Source organism: Phoca vitulina, unplaced genomic scaffold (genome assembly GCF_004348235.1).
Source record: "Phoca vitulina isolate PV1807 unplaced genomic scaffold, GSC_HSeal_1.0 scaffold3, whole genome shotgun sequence".
NCBI classification, from domain to species: domain Eukaryota; kingdom Metazoa; phylum Chordata; class Mammalia; order Carnivora; family Phocidae; genus Phoca; species Phoca vitulina.
The window spans coordinates 82,909,644-82,929,392 of record NW_022589706.1 but is presented as its reverse complement, the minus strand read 5'-3'; the positions used below and the strand labels follow the sequence as shown (position 1 = coordinate 82,929,392).

Below are 19,749 nucleotides of genomic sequence, written 5' to 3'. Positions count from 1 at the left end.
CTGTCATATAAATAATCCTGCCAAATGGTGATTTTACAAAATCAGATTTGACCTGATTGAAGTCTAGGCATGTAGTCCTCATATACCTGAGATGTAACACCCAGGGGTCCTATGCAAAGACGGACGCCTGTTCCTGATTAAGGAGGACAAAAGCTAATGAGCACAGAGCTAATACATCCTCACTTTGGAGACATTAGCTGAGAGTGTTAGTTTGTACCAGAGTGGACCTTCAGCCACTGGTAGAACAGTGGGTTCAGTTTCTTGCCAGGAATATTTAGATGTGTTTTTTTCTCTTTTCTTTTCCTTTTTCCTTTTTTTTTTTTTTAAGATTTTATTTATTTATTTGACAGAGAGAGACAGCAAGAACACAAGCAGAGGGAGTGGGAGAGGGAGAAGCAGGCTTCCCGCTGAGCAGGGAGCCCAATGTGGGGCTTGATCCCAGGACCCTGGGATCATGACCCGAGCTGAAGGCAGATGCTTAACGAATGAGCCACCCAGGCGCCCCTCTTTTCTTTTCTTTTCTCTTCTTTTCTCTTCTTCTCTTTTCTTTTCTTTTTTTAAAGAATGAATTAAGGAACTTAGATTTACAAGGGACTGCAGTATGCATCTCACCATGCTGGGTACTTTATATTATTTTGTCTTCATAACAATAACCTTAGTATCATCCCCATTTCAAAAATGTGGGAAGTGAAATTCAGTCCTTAAAGGCCACAGTCCATGGCTAGAAACTGGTGTACTTATGATATGAACCCATAAATAACCCTGTTCTAAAGTAATGCTTCTTTTGGTACCCTGCATATATCTTCTCTTTTAGAACTTGTTATGGAAAATTTCAAACTTAGCTACTTGTAAGTAGAGGTCATAGTATAATGAATCCCTGTGTGCCTCTAGCCCCGCTTCAGTAGTTATCAACTCTCAACTAATCTTGTTGCATCTTTACCCCCCTCCTTACCTCACCCCTGCATGTGATTCTGAAGCAGAGCTCATATCCCCTTTATTTCATCTGTTTGAGTACTTATCTCTTAAAGGTAAGGACTTTAAAAAGGACAGCCATGATACCACTTTTGCAGCTAAATAATAACAATAATAATAATAGTTAATAGTCTTAATATAGTCAAATATCCACTCAATGTTCAAATTTCTAATAATTTCATAGTAGTCACTTTTTTAAATAGTTTGTTTGAATCAGGATCTAAATAAGGACTCTGCATTGTATTTGCTTCATATGTTTCTTGTCAAATTTTTTTACTTTGTTTTTTAACTTTTTATTTTGAAATAATTTTAAATTTACAGAAAAATTAGGATACAGAATAGGACCAAGAACTCCTATATATTCATACAGAATCCATAGTTACTAACATTATACTTTATTTGCTTTCTGGTTCTTACTCTCTTTGAAAGTTGTGGACATGATAGAATGCCTCATTATCCCTTAGTATGTCCACATGCATTTCCTAAAAATACCAGTCTCTTATCTAACCATAGCGTGCTCATCCACATCCAGAAGATAACATTGGTGTAGCACTGTCTAACCCCTATACTCCGTTCAAATCATGCCATTGTCCTAATAAGGTCCAGTATAGGAAAACCAACAGCAATCAGGTTTTTTCTTTGCCACCTTTCCTTTCTGGTTCAGGACTCAGTCATGTCTCTTTATAGTCTGCTTCAGTTTATTTAGTCTTTATTGTGTCTTTTACGACCTTGACATTTTTTAAGAGTACATATCATTTACTTTGTTGAATGTCTGTCAGTTTGGATTTATCTGCTCTTTCCTCATGATTAGGTTCAGATTACACATTTTGTCAGAGATACTATCAAAGCAGTTGTGAGTTGTCAGTGCATCATATTTGGTGGCTCACAATTTCGATTCATCCTGAACTTTTGTTTTAAGGTTAACTTCTTTAAAAAAGTTTACTTTTGGGGCACCTGAGTGGCTCAGTCAGTTAAGCGTCTGCCTTTGGCTCAGGCCATGATCCCAGCGTCCTGGGATTGAGCCCCTCATTGGGCTCCGTGCTCAGCAGGGAGCCTGCTTCTCCCTCTCCCTCTGCCTGCCTGACTGCCTACTTGTGATCTCTCTCTCTCTCTCTCCCCCTGTCAAATAAATAAATAAAATCTTTAAAAAAAAAAAAAGTTTACTTTTGTCTCTTGTTTAAGATTGTGTTTGCCAGAATTTTCTGCTATAAAGTTAACAAGTTATTTTGTACTTAATAACTAAAAAGTATTTTGGGGGAGAGATTTTGAAACTATAAATATCCTGTTGTTACCAAACTTTTACCCACTAGCTTTTTTAGCACATTACAAATATGGCCAAATGGTGATTTTTCTAATTGTCATTCTTCCTATGTTTATTAGTTGACCTTCGACCAAAAGGTAGAGTTTCCCCTTCTCTCCATGGTTTATTGATTTATTTTATTCTTTATGGACTCACAGATTCCTATATTACTCAGTAGGTTACAATTTATTACTATTATTATTTATGTTTAACTTGGCCTGGGTTGGCCGTTGGGGTTAGTCACTGGGTCAGACTGGTTGCTATAAACTTTTGACATGTCCCCATCATTTTTCGAGCACTTCCTTTCTTTATGACACACAAGATGTCCCAGCTCATGTTGTAAATTCCTTGCCCTAGCCCTAGAATCAGCCATTTCGCCCTCGGTATTTAGAATGTAAGATTTGTGCTTTTGTTTGCTCATCGTCATTGGGTAGTGGTTGCTTATAGGACCTTTCAGTGGATAGAGCTAAGAAATGTACATTATGTATAGGCATACAGGCACTTAGGTACCAACACACATTTATATTTATTCCTGTCTCCTCAGTGTAACTGAAAACCGTGAGCTCGCGCTGATACTTTCAGTCTTAATCTGGCACCACATAGTCTATTCTAACCTTTCTCCTTTCTGTATTTATGCCTTCCATCTCCTGCAGTTGAGAATCCTGACTCCCATTATCCTTGCTTACGTATTTGCTCTACCTCACTGTGTGTAAGTGGTCTCTCAAACAGGCTGTCTCCTGGGGCCCTGGGGCTTGCAGGCTTGTGCTGGGCCAGAGTCCTCTCTCTCCGGTGTGAGTCTGGAGTCTGTCCCCCACCCCCCATCAGTGCAGTGACTCACATTGGCCTAGGAGGAGGATACATTGATGCTCAGTAAGTGTGTCTATTGTGAGCAGGCTGTTTATTTAAAGTATTTATTTTATTTTTGCGAGAGAGAATGAGAGAGAGAGGGAGAGAGAAAATGAGTGGGGGGGGAGGGGCAGAGAGAGAAGCAGTCTCCCCGATGAGCTGGGAGCCCGATGCGGGACTCCATCCCAGGACCTCAGGATCATGACCCGAGCTGAAGGCAGACGCTTAACCGACTGACCACCCAGGCGCCTGTGAGCAGGCTGTTTATAAAAAAATGGGTAGCATAAAGTGAAGGGAAGAGAGGAGAGAGCTAAGTGAGTGACAACACTTAGGCCAGAATCAGAGTGGATAAGTAAGGTCAGGCAGTAATCTCCTAAATGGGGAATTATACCTTCTTCATTTGTACTTTTGTGAAGGACTGGAGTATATACAATAGAGTCAGGAAATAAAATTGCTTCTTGCTCCCAGGGGTGGGGGAGCTCTGGAATTTTACTTAAAGATCAAAAGGGATGTTTGAGGATTTTTTTTTTTTTTTTAAAAGTAGACTCCATGCCCAGCGTGGAGCCCAGCACGGGTCTTGAACTCATGGCCCTGAGATCAAGACCTGAGCTGAGATTAAGAGTGGGATGCCCAACCAGCTGAGCTACCCAGGCACGCCCTGTTTGGGGATCTTTTTATATCCATATATAAAACAAAATTTGAAGTAAATTCAGGGTAGAAAAATTTTCAGGTTTGTACCCCTCTTCCCATCTCCTTAAAGCAGAATAATTTTAAATGCTCTTATATTTGTATCAGGACTTTCTTTGTACCTTATATCAGCTATTTCTTGGGTGAAAACCAGCCTTGTTCATGTATAAAAGGTAACTTGAGAACTTCAAAGCATAACAGTAATGCTGTAAATCTTGGAATATCACAGGATGTGGTTCCCCCCCGCCCAAGAAACCCCCAAACCCCTGGTAAGTAGGGTGCTACCGATTTCCTCCTGTGGCCTTTTGTCATCATGATAGAAGAGGGTCAGAACTGACAACAGATTGGGGAAGACGTTTCTACTATTTGGCTTAAAATTGTTAGGAGAGGGGAAGATATTCTTCTGTCTGAGTCAGGCTGGATCAGCATGGCTTGATGCTATACCAGATGTTGGCAGGGCAATAAAATACAGAGCTCTTCTAACTGGGTTACCACTCTGTTCTGTGAAATTTCTCTGTGACCCCAAAGAACCATGCTTTCTGAGAACGTCTCCTGATAGCAGGCCCCATGCAGAGTAGAGCCAGGGTTGTAAGCAGAAGATACAGAGTTAACCAGTTTAATTCATCTAGCAGTTTTCATTGTTCAGGTAATAGCAGTGGCTCTTGTAAGGGATAGTGTTGTTGCTAAACTGTAACCCAAAATCCAGACCTGGCATCACAAAACAACGTTGGGTTCCAGTCAAACAAAGTAATCAGTATAAATGAGCATATTTGGATAGTAAGTAAATTTTTAAAACTATAAATTTCTCTATCTTTCTGTCTCTTTTTTTTTTTTTAAGATTTATTTGTGAGAGAGAGAATGAGAGACAGAGAGCATGAGAGGGAGGAGGGTCAGAGGGACAAGCAGACTCCCTGCTGAGCAGGGAGCCCAATGTGGGACTCGATCCCAGGACTCCAGGATCATGACCTGAGCCGAAGGCAGTCGCTTAACCAACTGAGCCACCCAGGCGCCCCATCTGTCTCCCTTTAATAAAGCAGTGTCTTAGGTCCTATGGAGGGATTGACCTGGTGTGTAATTAAGGCACAGGTCAAGCACTTACATCCATTGTAAGCACTTAAACCAGGAAGTTGGGACCAGAAAGTCTGGTGGTTATTCTCGCATGCCACGAATGCAGAAAACAGTTGTTGCAAATCCATGACCATTCTGTTAACACATCCTCAGGCATGTAAGATTTGTAAAGTAAAAACATGGCAGAAGGATAGGTCAAGTTGGCCTTGGAGTAAATGGTCAAAGCAGGAGATGTTTTTTACCAGTCTCTGATTGTGGGCTCGTCTGTTTGCTTAATCCCATCAGACTTCAGGAAGAATTGCTTGTCCTTTGGAAGGTAAGACGTTATATTCTTGACTCTGGAAATTCTCTTTTCAGATGCTGTCTTTGCCTTTCAATTACGCAATCCAGTGCACAATGGCCATGCTCTGTTAATGCAAGATACCCATAAGCAACTTCTAGAGAGGGGCTATCGGCGCCCTGTCCTTCTCCTTCACCCTCTTGGTGGCTGGACAAAGGATGATGATGTTCCTTTGATGTGGCGTATGAAGCAGCATGCCGCAGTGCTGGAGGAAGGAGTCCTGAATCCTGAAACAACAGTGGTGGCCATCTTCCCATCTCCCATGATGTATGCTGGGCCAACTGAGGTAGACTGCTTTTAAGATTTTCAGTGCAGCAGAAACCACATTTACTAACACAACTAGTGTTGATTCTCCTCTGACCTGTTGGTCTGTTCCAGACATTGAGCATGCCTGGAGTACTCTCATGCTCCTATCGGGAACGTTCTTTATTTATTTTATTTTTTTTTAAAGATTTTATTTATTTATTTGACAGAGAGACAGTGAGAGAGGGAACACAAGCAGGGGGAGTGGGAGGGAGAAGCAGACTCCCCACTGAGCAGGGAGCCTGATGCGGGGCTCGATCCCAGGACCCTGGGATCATGACCTGAGCCGAAGGCAGACGCTTAACGACTGAGCCACCCAGGCGCCCCTCGGGAACGTTCTTTAGAGGTGACCCCCCAAAAGCAGTCTTCTTGGGAACAGGAAGACAGGGAGAGGCTTCTCTTGCTGGTTTTGTGGTTCTTGGTCCCAGTTTTGTGAAGGAGGGAACGCTCCCTGCAGACAGAGGGCTGGGTGAGCTTGGGAAGGTGTGACAGAGGCGCCTCTGAAAACTTTTGGCCCCGTTTACAGGCAGAGCTCTGATAATACCCATCTCAGCTCTTTAACAAAGTACTGTCATTCTTCCCCAGAGACAGATTGGGTCTGATTTTTGCTGCTTCTGAATTTTGGAAGGGCCAAAGGTATTTCAGTGGGAAGGTAAGCATGGTACCCTTTAAATAACGTTCAGAAGACATTCTTCGTCTTTTGTTTTGTGAGACTGGTGCATAGTAGAGTCAGGAAGTAAAATTACTTCTTGATACTGTGTGCAGAGAGGGTTCTGGAGTTCTATTTAGTGGTCAAAAAGAATGTTGTGAGATCTTTTTATGGCCGTACATATAGACAAGGACTTAATCGGGTTTTTGCTTCAAGGCAGGATAGGCATCCAAAAATGAACGACTCAACAACAGTGTGTGGGGAATTCCTAGCCAGCTTCTTGGTGAATTTTCAAGATAAAGAATGGAATGCACATTATTATTGCATTCTTTTTCAGCCCTTGAAGGGAGATGGATTTATTTAGCTTTATTTGGGAGGCAGACCCTCTTAAAAAGGATCTAAATAGTTTTTATATATTCTGTGATGTCTTTCTCCAAAAAAGTTTAGGAAATCCAAGCGTGTTTGGCTATTCTTTAGGCTCACGCCTAAAAATTTTCACTGGAGCTTAGCTGTGGGTTTGTATGCTCTTACTGTCTCTTTATCCAAGAAAAACAAAGGAAAGATAATAATAATAAAAAACCCTGAAAGATTAAAATGTATTTGACTCTTCTCTTAGATCCAGTCTAAATAATGCATTGGAACTTCAGTAGGTCAAGCTCCTCATACTCTTCTTCCCTCTTTGTTGGTATCAAAGGTTCAGGAGAATTAGGCAGGGGATCACCCTTTAAGTTTCCTATAGACCATCACGACTTCTTCAAAGAGGAACTACATTGTCTTGGAGATAAAGTGACAAATTTTCTTCCGGTAGTTCTCCAACCGTTCCTTTGGTGCTGTCTTCATCATCATCATCATTTTAAAGGAATCATTTGGTCTCAAATTCTCCAGAGTTATAGGATGAATGGTTTTTAAAGTGGGAGTGACCCAAGCAAGTTCAGGGTCAGGAATAGGCCACCTAGGAAAGGAAAGGGATTTACCTTCCCAATTCAGGACATATTTTGTCCCCTTTGTGTTTCGTTTCTTACTCCCTATCTAAAAGGGGAAGAGAGATGACATTTTAACTAAACTGAAAATTGTTTTCAGAAAGGTGAAGATGAGAGGATAGATAAATAATAAAGGTAGCCAAGCTGTGCTAAAACAGATAATTCTTTCCTGAGAGAACACCACAAAGAATTAAAGCATGCTGTTTTGTCTACATTGGAAAGATTCTTACGTCTTCTGATTTCAGAAGCAGGTGTGTTTCTTAAGAAAGATTCAAAGGTGAAGGTACACAAAGGTACCTTTGGGGTGCTGCTAGCATTTTGGCTTCCCTGAGAGCTGTGTTTTTTGCAAGCATAGCTGACTGGTCAGTGAGCTGGCTGCAGCAGGCCCTTCCGTGGCTCAGAGTTGCTGCCTGTTGCTTCCCACCAGGGTGTGGTCTGGTGAAGACAGTCCAGCCCTGCCATCGAGGAGTGGCAGCATGGTTCTGGTTTGCCCCCAGATGGTTTGTAATCTGAGGCTAGGCTTCTTTAGACTTCTCTGGGTTATGTTTGAGTGCACCATAAATGGTTATTTAACCGGTGCACAAGGAGGTTGGACTAAATATTGTTGAAAGGTCTGTTCCAGGGCATTTTCTAGTTTGTCTCACTTTCTTTTAACTTCATATTTAAGTATAGTATACATGGGAAACAGCACACATTTCATAGATGTACAGTGAAATGGATTTCTCCCATTTGAACAGTCATACAACCAGCATCCAGACTTTTAAAAAAAAGACTCTTATCTGCATCCTAGAAGCTGTCCTTCCTGTCTTTCTGTTCCCTCCCTGTTCTCCCCCAGTGGTCCCCGGTATCCTCATTTCTCACCTCATGGATCCAGTTTGCTTGTGCCAAAGCTTGGATACTCTGAGAGTGAGATTAGCCTTAGGGAAATTTATTGGCGAGAGCCCTTGGGATCAACGCCAGTGAAGAGGAAAGAGAGGAAGGGAGTGGGATTGGGCAGAGGGAAGAGTGAAGCTGTGGTTCAGCCTTAGTGGAAGCCTCAGTTGCCCATGTGGAGTTCTGGAAAGGCCCGCAGAGATGTTCCATGTTGCACAAGAACTAGGCATTCATGCCCTGGTGTGGAGCAGCGATTGGCCGCCCAGGGAAGGGGTGTGCCCTCGGGCCCGGCTGCTGTCTGCGCGGAGGCCGTTTCTGAAGAGGGCTGACAGCTGCTGAGTGTGTGCTGGCCCCTCTCCCAGATGCTGGGGAATAGTCCTCTTTTACTCCGGGGGGGTGGGGGGGGTGGGGGCGGACACCTGAGGGTTGCCTCAGTGTCCGGTCCAGCCTTTGTGTAACTGAAATCCTGCAGCATATACTTTTTTGTGTCTGGCTTCTTTCACTTTACATTGTGTTTCTGGAACTCAGCCTTCGTTGTGTATCGTTGGTTGTAGGTCGGTCGTTCTCAGTACTCGTCATGTGACTCCACCCAGTACTGTGGGTGGGCGTGTGGGCAGTTTCCAGTGCTTTGCTAGTAAGAGTAGCGCTGGGATGGAGATTTTAGTGCATGTCTTCTAGTGGACGTTTATGTCGTTGTATACCGAGCGGTCGCATTGCTGGGTCGTGGGGTATGCGTTTGTTCAGCTTAGTAAATGCTCGCAGTGGATTTTCCAATGTGGTTGTGCCATTTTACTCTCCCAAACGAGAAAATAAGTATTTCCTCATACTTGATTATCTTTTTTTTTTTTTTTTAAAGGATTTATTTATTTATTTGAGAGAGGGAGGGAGAGTCGCAAGCCAACTCTCGGCCGAGCGCGGAGCCCAACCCTGGGCTGGATCTCACCGCCCCGAGCTCACGACCTGAGCCGGAACCGAGAGTCAGACGCTTAACCAGCTGTGCCTCCGAGGCGCCCCTTGATGATCTTTTTCATTTTAGTTAGTTTATTCCTTTAGCCTGACTCTTCAGCCACGCATTTTCTAATAATTTACTATTTCTTAACCAGCCTCAAAAATGTTTTCATTGAACCGGCTTCACTGAAGAGGAAATGGAGAAGCAGTAAATGAGTTGTATTTATATATAGTGATTGAGAAATAGAATATAAAAATAGCTCATTTTCAGTGAGCTTTTACTGTATCTGCCTGGCAATATGTCAAGGGTTTTACTTGTATTAGCTAACTTAATCCTTACAATAACACTAAGACGGTAGGTATGATTATTATTCTCAGCTTACAGATGAGGAAGCGGGGGTAGAGCTGTTAAAAAACTTGTTTGAGGGGCACCTGGGTGGCTCAGTCGGTTAAGTGTCTGCCTTCAGTTCAGGTCATGATCCCAGGGTTCTGGGATCGAGCCCCGCATCGGGCTCCCTACTCAGCGGGGAGTTTGCTTCTCCCTTCGCGTGCTGCTCCCCCTGCTTGTGTTTCCTCTCTCGCTGTCAAATAAATAAAATCTTAAAAAAAAAAAACAAAAACGAAAAAATAAAAAAAAACTTAGTCCACATCACAGGTAGTCTACAGATAATCTGGTTCCAGGTCCATGTACTATAACTTCCACAGAATGTTTTTTGTGTCTTGTGGTATATTGTTAAAATAGGTTTTAAAATAAGTGGCCACATATGTTTTGAAAGCAGACTGGAAATAAATTCTTAAAATACCCCATAGGAGTTCCAAAGCAGTGAGGTAGGACGGCCCTGGCTGGCGTTCCATTAGACGAGGAACCTCTGTACAGTGGCTTCCAAACCTGTGTTTTATCACAGCCTGGAATTGGGAGTTGTGATATTCTGTGTTCGTCTGTATTCTTGCTCTTTGTATTCTTATGATACCTACCTCATGGTATTAGTAATATCTGCCAGTGCTTTTGTTGTTGTTATGAGGGGTGAATAGGATGATGTAAATCATTTAACGCGTTGCCTAGTTGGTGACAGCACAAGGTGATGAATATCAACTGCTTTTACTAAAAAACAATAACAAACCCCTTTGCTGCAAGTTCTCAACACCCCCGGGGTTCTGTCCCCACATCGAGGGAGCTGCCTACACCTCAGGGCTCTTGTCAGTCTGTGTGAAGACCTAGAATTTCAGCTTTGGCAGAGAGCCTGGGGTGACCTCCTCCAGAACAGACTTCATGTCAGAGCATGCATCCTTTGATTTGGAATGTCCTTCGGTGTTTGAGATAATACATAAAGAACATGAAAATAAATAATAAAAAGACAATAAAAATAACCACATTTTGAGTACGTGGGTATGTGTCACACACTGAATAGATTCTTTTCCTCCATTGTATAACCTCATCCCCACAACAACTCGGTGAGACAGCTTTATTCCCATTTTGCAGACGAGGTTGCTGAAGCTCAGAGAGGCCAAGTGGCAACAGTAGGCCATCAGAGAACATCAGAACTGGGAATAGTTAAAGTGGTAAAAGCAGATTTTATTCAGGAACTATTGCAGTGGGGGAAAAGAGACTTCAGTGTAGAACTGGGCTCAATTCTGAAGAGGATGTAGACAAGTGGGGATTGATAGGCAAGGGGCAGAGTGGGTGGTGGTGGTAGGGGGGTGTTCAGTGGATTGAAAATCACCAAGAGGAAAACATCAGAAATTACAGGCAAGAGATGATTGTGGTTAAATAGACCTTGCAGGATTCTTGCTGAAAGCAAGCCAGCTGATCAAATATCACTTAGGGGATGGTGGGGAAGAAGGATTTGAACACGTGTCGAGGATAGGGAGTTTCTGCTAGCAAGAGTTTTGCTAAAACTGGGTAACACAGGCCCTACATGGATGGACACTGAAGGTCATCAGGCTTTGAGGGCTTGGAGGAATCTCACTAGAGTTAGGTCAAGCAGAGAGACCCTAGAGTCACTAAGCATGACTGCAGAGCTGGGACCGAAACTCAGGCCAGTCTAACTCCATGGCCTGCTGTTTTCTCCAGATCTCTCTGCCGCCTGGAAGTCTCTAAGGGGCCTGTGGTGGGTAGTGGGTGGGAGGGCAAAGAAGTCAGGTGTCTGCACAGAGCTCTCAGGTTTTCTAGAAGGGTGTGAAAGCACCTTAAAGTTGCATCTGCCTGTAGATCTCTATTTGGAGTTAGGAGCTAAGAGGTGTGGTTCTTGTCAGGAAGCACTGGATCTGGTACCTGAGCAAAAGGCAGATTTTCACTTCTGAACTTTTAAAGAGCAAACTAGAAACTCCAGTAAACCTCTCTGTATTTTAAACCCTTCAATGTTTTACTGATTTATGACCTGGCAGGATGTAAACGGTTAGATTGAGTGGCTTGTGAAAACTATCCATTTCTTTTTCTCAAGTACCCCCCTTGAGTGTTTGACTTATTTGGCTTATTCACAGCCTTAAGTGAAGAATTTTTTTGTAATTAAAAAAACATTCATTTTTGTAGCTTTTCCAGTGACATCAGGAAAAAGTCTGCCAGTAATGCTTATTTGCCAACTAATAATAATAAAATAAAAACAATGACTCTCCTTTCATCATTTTCTGTAGGTCATTTAGAAGGCATTGGTACCAGATTTGTTTCCCCAGCACAAATGCTTTTCAGAGCAATGAGCAGCTGTGAAGCCTGTCTGGTTATCAACACGATGCCCCTGATTTTCCAGTCTGTAAAGATTTAATAGCTTTGATTCCTAAATTCCATTTTAGAAATTGGGTGGGTGGGGGGCAGCATGTGGAGGGAGAGTTACTTTTCTAATGCTAAAAAGGTGTTCTATTGTGAGGTATTCATCGACTGTAGGAGATTGTGGTTGTCCCGTCTTGCAAAATGCTAAGTCCGTTTTTGTAAAGGATAAATAATGAGTGAACGTGCTGAAAGTATGATGCATTTTGGAACGTGACTGTGTGCCACTAAAAGCCTTATCCTTGGGTTAAGACATTTGAATAAGGATAACCCGTTGAACTTTGGAGGAAACATAGAGTTGGACGTAGGGATTTCTCTGCCGTGAAAGTTAGGCATGCATTAGTAAATGACTCCTTAATAGAAATTGTTTCTGTGCAGATGAGCAGATGCCCTACACTGGGACAGTAGGAATATACTGCCCCCTGGATGATAGTGTATTTGTTTAATTAGTCTGTGCTTTATACCAGTATCTGCAGCTTAAATAGGATGTCTGTTAGGATATAAATCTGTTCCTCCCTGTAAGCACTTCTAAGAGTTCCAGCAACCTAAAGAGACATTTCTTCTGGAGATTTAAGCCTAATTGTAAGAGCCATAGACTCCCCAGTTTTAATTGTTACTTTGGTCTTCTTTGGGGCCTTTGATAATTTTGTCTTCTCATTTATCTTATTTGTGTTTCTGGAGTCGTGTGACACAGGCCCTTCTCCAGGATCTTTGGGGTCACGTATTACCTAATTCTCCTGGGAGATAAAGCACATTAATATTTCTGTGGCACAGTGAATGATTTTTCACACCAAGTGGGATCAGTAGAGCCCACAACTAACTTCGTGTCAGTCTTGATCAGGTTTTGCTACTAAATTAGTTTTAAAAACTAGGTACATAGAGGTTTTTAAATTTCAGATGCATGTGTTACCTGATTGTGGTAAGTTCACAAAATGTACATAGGTTCTGTTTTATACCTTAAACTCACACAAGGTCGTATGTCAATTATATCTGAAGAAAGCTGGAAAAAATTGGATTTCAGGTTTTTCAATAAGCAGTTGTGGGTCTGTACCACAAAAGCATTTAGAGTCTGTTGATGTATTTTGAAAGTAATTTTGGGGGTCTGTGTAGTCTGATATTTTATATATTTTTAGCTTATATCTAGTTTCTTGATAACCGAAATTACTAATTTAATTCAGAGGCATTAGATTTTACAGATGTTTTAGGATGCTTTTCACGGGGGAAAATGCCCTTTTTTTCCTCCTGATTTTTCTATAGATTTTCTGCTCAGCATCTGTTCTTGTTTCTTAGTGAAGCAGCATCATGTTCCAATATCGTCTGTTAGTCTGGTTTTCCTGCAGTTAGGTAATCTATACTGTTCCTTCCCTAAGTGTAGTGCTAACCAGGATTTGTCCTCCTGACGTCCTGTCTTGCTGTAGGGCTTGACACAGCGTGAGGGGCTCAGTAAGAATAGGTATGCATGAATTTGGGGGTTGGAGATACCCAGGAATAATACTTGCTCTTTCAGTTGTTCATTTTGCACCTTAGACATGTTACTGAAACTTGCCAGGTCTCAGTTTTCTTATTTGTGAAATAGGAATAGTAACTGATCAATTTGCTGAAACCATTAAATGAGATAATATTTATAAAACACTTTGTACAGTGACTAGCATATTAGGAGCTCAGTCATTGGTACCTATTTTGATCTTCTCTCACCCTAGTAAAGAACTTCATGAAATGTTTTCCAATGCCTTACCACCTTTGGTTCCTTAAGATAATAACTGGTGAGAGGGTGGAGAGGCAGAACAAAATCAAGCACTTCTTTCTTTTATCAAAAGCAAATTTGGGGGCCCCTGGGCTTGAGAGGCAGGAGTGAGATGGGGGGCTGGGCCATGGTGGATTTACTCTCTTTCCCCTCGATCCTCCTAATCTGCAAAGCTGGGCTCAGCCAAGGAAGCATAATTTATGAGAAAAAAATTAGTTTGGGTGCTGATGGTTCTGAACAAATACATCTCTTACATTTGAGTTGTGTTATTTCAAAGACTCAGACAGTTGAGATTTCTTGCACATAAAGGGAATCTTTGGGACAACTTGTAATTTGAATGTCACATCTCAATTTCTTGATTTGCAGAATGAAGGATTTGGGTTCCACAGTCTAGACTCCCTTTCAACTCTTAAGATTGTGTGATGAGAGTAATTGTAAATTGTAATTCTCTTCTACAAGCTGGAGAATGAAACATCTAAGTAGAATTTGTAATTTTTGCATTGCACATCATCAATGTGACTCTTATGAGGACTGAATACTGTTCAGTGCCCGTACAGAGTAATAGAAATTGGTAGAAGCATTCAGAGTACTAGTTGCACAATTAAGATAGAAAGCCATAAGGACCCAGAATCTAATGATGGGAAGGATGAACCTCCTTTTTCATTTGCCTCTCTAGATTTTCCCAGTCACTTGAAGAGTGTAAAATGATTCCTACTGTTGAGACATCAGGAGACAGGCCATTATGATTTGGGAATTTCCGGAAAATAGATTAATATTAGAAAGATGTGATAGTGTACAAAGAAGAGAGAGGGGTATTTTAATATGGAATTTGTGAGATGAATGAAGGTATAGGTTTTTTACCCAACAAAAATAGGTCATGGATTTGACTTTGTAAAGGATTTTTGTACATTAAAATAAGTACACTTTTGATAGTTTGGAAAGGAAAACTTGCACATTTATGTAAGAAAATAGTTTCTGTGCCTAAATTCTTTTATAAATCAGTTATTTGAGTTTTGCCATATGGAATGTTGAATTTAATAAAATTTACTACACTTACATAAAAGCAAATTTCAGAGTGAATATATAAAGAAATAGGTCACCTAAGCTGGACTTAAATTGTTCTATTTATTATCCTCAGTTTTTCTCTCTCTCTCTCTTTCTTTCTTTCTCTCTTTCTCTCTTTCTTTTTCTTTTCCTTTTTTTTTCTTTCTTTCTTTCTTTTTCTCTTTCTTTCTTTCTTTCTTTCTCTCTTTCTTTCTTTCTTTCTTTCTTTCTAAGAGAGCGTGCAAGGGGTGGGGGGAGGAGGTAGGGGCAGAGGGAAAGAGAGAATCCCAAGCAGGCTCCATGCAGCCCCAACATGGGGCTCGATCTCATGACCTTGAGATCATGACCTGAGCCGAAATTGAGAGTTGGAAGCCTAACCAACTGAGCCACCCAGGTGCCCCCCTCAGTATTTGTAATTAAGAAAAATTGAGGATATATACTTACTCTGCCAGGCTTCTGGGATAGTGGAATTTCTCAATTGGAGCAGGAGAAGATGGTGTAGTAGTCACAGTATTTTATGTAAGTAGTATAGTCCAGTTATATGTTTTTGTAATATAATTTTAAATTGGAAAGTTTGTTCATTTTTTGTTTCAGAGATTGTTGAAAATAAAATTTACCAAAATATTTGGGAGTAGGGGGATAGATGATGGATACCATTTTTCTAATGGAGTCAGGGAGCAAATGAGACTTTATGTTTATCAAAAGAGATGTCAATTAAAAATAGGTAAGAGGAAAAAAAATGAGTAAGAGACACTCTTCTAGGTAAGATGGCCATATTGGGACAAATCAAGAGCAATTCTAATTCTAAGGAATTTACATTTTAAATATTGTGTATGGAGATGTATAATTTGGGTTCCTAACAGTAATCTTTTGGTTCAGTAGTCACACAATATCTTAATAAATCTGTGATGGGTGGTAGGGAGTAGGCATTATAGGATTAATATTTGCATAGATAAATTACATTTCTTTAAGAGTTAATTATAATTTGAATTATAAACTACTTCTCTTTTATCACTATTGGACAGCAAAACTTAAGTAAATCTGATTTGTATTACAATATGGAAATAAGAGATTTGAATAAACCTTAGCCCCCAAAATGTACTTTGGGAGGAAATTCTAAACAAATATCTATTTTAACTCGAGTTACTGATTCTAAGTAGTCCATATTCTGTGTAACATTTTGATAAGACAGTTCTCAAACCTTATTTAAAAGTGAGGTAATTGTTGAACCTCCATTTTAGTTAGAATTTAAACAGGGGAAGTTTAAAGAATTACTAAACTTCAAAAGGAGAGTGATTATAAAAATGTAAAGTGAACTCTAATCTAAAGATTACCCTAGGGTTGAGGGAGATTACCAAAGGAAAGATAAACTTGGAAAAGGGATCCCCCTCCCTAAGACTGGGCTGCAGACCTCATTGGAAAAGACATAGTTTCCTCCCACCAGATGGTGGAGAAATTCAGTGGACTGTCTGGACCACAAGTGGGCTCACAGAAACCAGAAAGCAGGAAATACCCTCTGGTGAACAGGCTAGCTGAGGCTGGCAGACTGGTGCTCAGAGTGGGTCGGGGCATTGGGAGGGAGCCTGCTTGCTGCCAGAGCAGTGCACAGTGTGATACCTGTATTGAGGTGGATGCAAGAAACAACCCTCTGGGACACAGGTGAGCACAGGCTGGTGGGTGGGTGAACTGTGGGAATCAGGGAGCTGCTGCTGGTGGGAGGCTTGGAATGCACCAGTATCTGCACTAGAAGGGCAGCAGTGGGGTGGGCCTTGCGCTCAGGCTTAGGCTTTGGGGTCGTTGAAGGCTTGTGTACTTTGGGCTTGTCCATGGAGCAGAGTGCCACTCAATATCACCATACACAGGGATCTTTGACACCCCCTTCCTCCTACAATGTCCCTATGATGCCCTCTACTGATAAAACTTAACACTGTGCTCACTGTAAAGGGAGAAATACTTAAAGAGTTCAGTTCATTATCTCAGAGCGAGTACTAAAGGGTGAATTTGGAGTTAAGGGACAATAGATTGATAATTGGCACAAAAAGCTATAGAATTATGGGGCACCTGGGTGGCTCAGTCAGTTAAATGTTGGACTCTTGGTTTCAGCTTGGGTTGTGATCATGGGGTCATTGGGGTAGAGCCCCACATGGGGCTCTGCCCTCAGTGGGGCGCTGCGTTCAGCAGAGAGTCTGCTTGGGATCCTCTCCCTCTGCCCCTCCCCACGCTTGTGCTCTTGCTCGCTGTCAAATAAATATCTTTTTTTTTTTTTTTTTTAAGATTTTATTTATTTATTTGACAGAGACATAGTGAGGGAGGGAACACAAGCAGGGGGAGTGGGATAGGGAGAAGCAGGCTTCCTGCCGAGCAGGGAGCCCGATGCGGGGCTTGATCCCAGGACCCTGGGATCATGACCTGAGCTGAAGGCAATATGCTTAATGATTGAGCCACCCAGGTGCCCCTCAAATAAATATCTTAAAAAAAAAATGCTAGAGTGACATCCCCAACAAGGAAGAAATAAACCTCAAAAAAAAAAAGGTGCCAGTAAATTACCTGCCAGCTAGAATGAAGCTGTTGACACTCTAAAGGAAAACAACACAATTCAGACTCCTTAGAAGAAATCATGCACAGGTCCAGTATACAGTAACAATGAATAATTACAAATATGAAGAAGCAGGAAAGGGTGATCAATAATCCAGAATAAAAGCTGTCACTAGAAACATACCTTGAGATGATGCTGATGTAGGAATTAGCAGTTAAGAGCATTAAAGCTTCTTAAAAGCAAATATGGTCTTATGGATGAGGAATCTCAAAAATATGGAAACTATTTCAGAAAGTGTGCAAGCGGGGGGCAGGGGGGGCAATCAAATGGAAAGTCAAGGGCTAAAAAAGTAGATCTGAAATGAAAACATTTATTGGATGGATGTAAATGCAGACTAGAGTTAGTAGAAGAAAAGGTCAGTGAGAGAGAAGTCAGATCAATCAAAGTAACTTGAAAAGAAAAGGAAAATAGATGGGAAAATGAGCAGAGCCTCAGTGACCTGTGGGCAGTATCAGGCCATCTAACATATATTTAATTGGAGTTCTGAAAAGAGGAGAGGGGGAAAAAATGTGGCAGAAAAGGTTTTTGAAAAAATGGTTAAAAGTTTTCCAAAGTCAACCTACAAATTCAAGAAGCCTAATAAATCTTAGAATAAATCCAAAGAAAACTACACTTAGTCATAGTCAGTCTCCTGAAATTTCATGATATAAAGAGGACCCTTAAAAGCAAAGCTATAGGGGTTCCTGGGTGGCTCAGTTGGTTAAGTGGGGGTTAAGGGTCTGACTCTTGGTTTCAGCTCAGGTCATGATCTCAGGGTCATGAGATCGAACCCCCTGTCTGGCTCCATGCTCAGCGGGGGAGTCTGCTGCCCCCCCCCCCCCTGCACACTTTCTCAAATAAAATCTTAAAAAAAAAAAAAGGCAAAGCAATAGGGGAGGGAGGGAGGAAGAGGAAACAGTAGGGAAATAGGAATGACGGCTGACTTCTCAGGAGCAATACAAACCAGAAACATGGAGTAACATCTTTAAGAGAAAAACAAAAAGAAATGTCTGTTAATCTAGAATTCTATATTCAAGCAAAAATAAAGGTGAAGTAAAGACATTTTCAGATAAATGAGAGTTGAGAATTTTATTAGGGAAAAGGTTTTCCGGATTCTTCCAGCAGACTTCCTCAGAGATCCCATTATTTGCTCAGATGCCCACACTGTATGGCCGTATGGCTGTACAGCAGGGAAGGCTGCAAAAACAAGGACCTGACATTTTCATCTTCTAGACTGTGGTTTCTGTCATCAAGAAATAGATCAGGGCAAAGAAAAATCAGTTGTTTGTATAGGCAACCAACACTATTTGCCACATAGGAGTTAAATTACTTTTGTAATCAGAAAAAAAGCCAATCTGTTATTTGGCACGCAGATGCAAGTAAAGTAGAAAATAAGTCACTTGTTAGGTTGGCCATTTACAGATCCTTAGAAGACTTTATAGGAAAGCTGTGGACATCACTGTTTTCCTTCTTCATATGCATTCAGTATTCCAAACCTGCTTGCCACTGGGCATAAAAAGATAGTACATCTTGACCTCATGTGCTGGAGAGAGAAACAGGCAGCGCTCACAGGGTTTTAGTGACCACCTTCTAGGCAGCATGTCATCTTTTTCATAGAGCAAATGAATCTTCTTTAGAAACACTGGCTAGGAAGCAATTAAATGCAACCGGAATTGTCATGGACTGTTTCACAGAGTAATAGTAACAGTGGCAGTGTTTGTGACTGTCCTTTGTTGAGGGCTAAGTGCTGTCTTGAGTGTTTTCAAATCTCCCACCAGTCTGATGTGTTAAACATTACCCTTGCCATTTTATAAATTTGGAAACCGAGGCTTCAGTTTCAAGTCCAAACTTGACTAAGGGCATTCTGACATTAAAGTGCAAAACCAGGATTTAAATCTAGGACAGTCTGATTCAAAAGCCTGTGTTCCTAAACCAGATACGGGGGATGGCTATGGGCTGACTTGCATTTCTTTTGATTAAAGCATATTATCTTTTCAGTAGGTTGTAAGTTGATTCACACCAGGCATTCTTGGAAGAGTTACATGTGATTTGCTTATTCCTGGTTGTTCCAGTTTTAAAAAGTATTCTCATAGGGAAACCATTTCCTAGAATGTAAATTAAAATTATTCAGTCACTTGCAGGAGAATGTTGACTCTGCCTGTGTTTGTTGTGTTTACCTTTAATTTACTCATTTAACCTCTAGAAGAAATTAAAGAGGCAATTAAATTTCCTGGCTATTTTATAAGCCAAAGTTAGAACTGGCCACTGCCAGTTGCTTTGTGATCCTGTAAGGTACTAATTTTTCTGGCTTTGGTTTCCTCTCCTTTTAAAAGGGCAGAGAGGGTTGGATTAAATGATCTGAGCTTCCTTCCATGTTAAAATTAAGCCATACATCCTTGGTTCATTGACCATTTGGTACTTGAATGAATTAAGTATATAGATATAAATATTTAATGAGCAGAGTAAGTTCACCTAAATTCAGAGAACTTCGATTGCCCTTTTTAATTTGACTCTGAAAGCAGCAGCTAATTTGCATGAGGCTGAAATGATTTTCCACTTAAGTGAAGTTGCAAAGTAGTTAATTGATGATTGATTTTGACTGACCCTTTGATAAAAATTCTGAGTCTGGACTAGCAAAGGTCTTGTGTGTCTACAGTGA

General features: G+C 41.2%; 1 protein-coding gene across 2 annotated transcripts in view; it reads left to right on the top strand.

Annotated features, from left to right (window-relative positions):
* PAPSS1 (3'-phosphoadenosine 5'-phosphosulfate synthase 1) overlaps positions 1–19,749 on the top strand; it is a 98,649-nt gene that overhangs the window by 62,138 nt on the left and 16,762 nt on the right. For both annotated transcript variants that reach the window (XM_032400963.1, XM_032400965.1), the window contains exon 10: positions 5,231–5,499. In XM_032400963.1, coding sequence (XP_032256854.1) covers positions 5,231–5,499 — 269 coding nt within the window. The remainder of the gene's footprint in view (positions 1–5,230; positions 5,500–19,749) is intronic.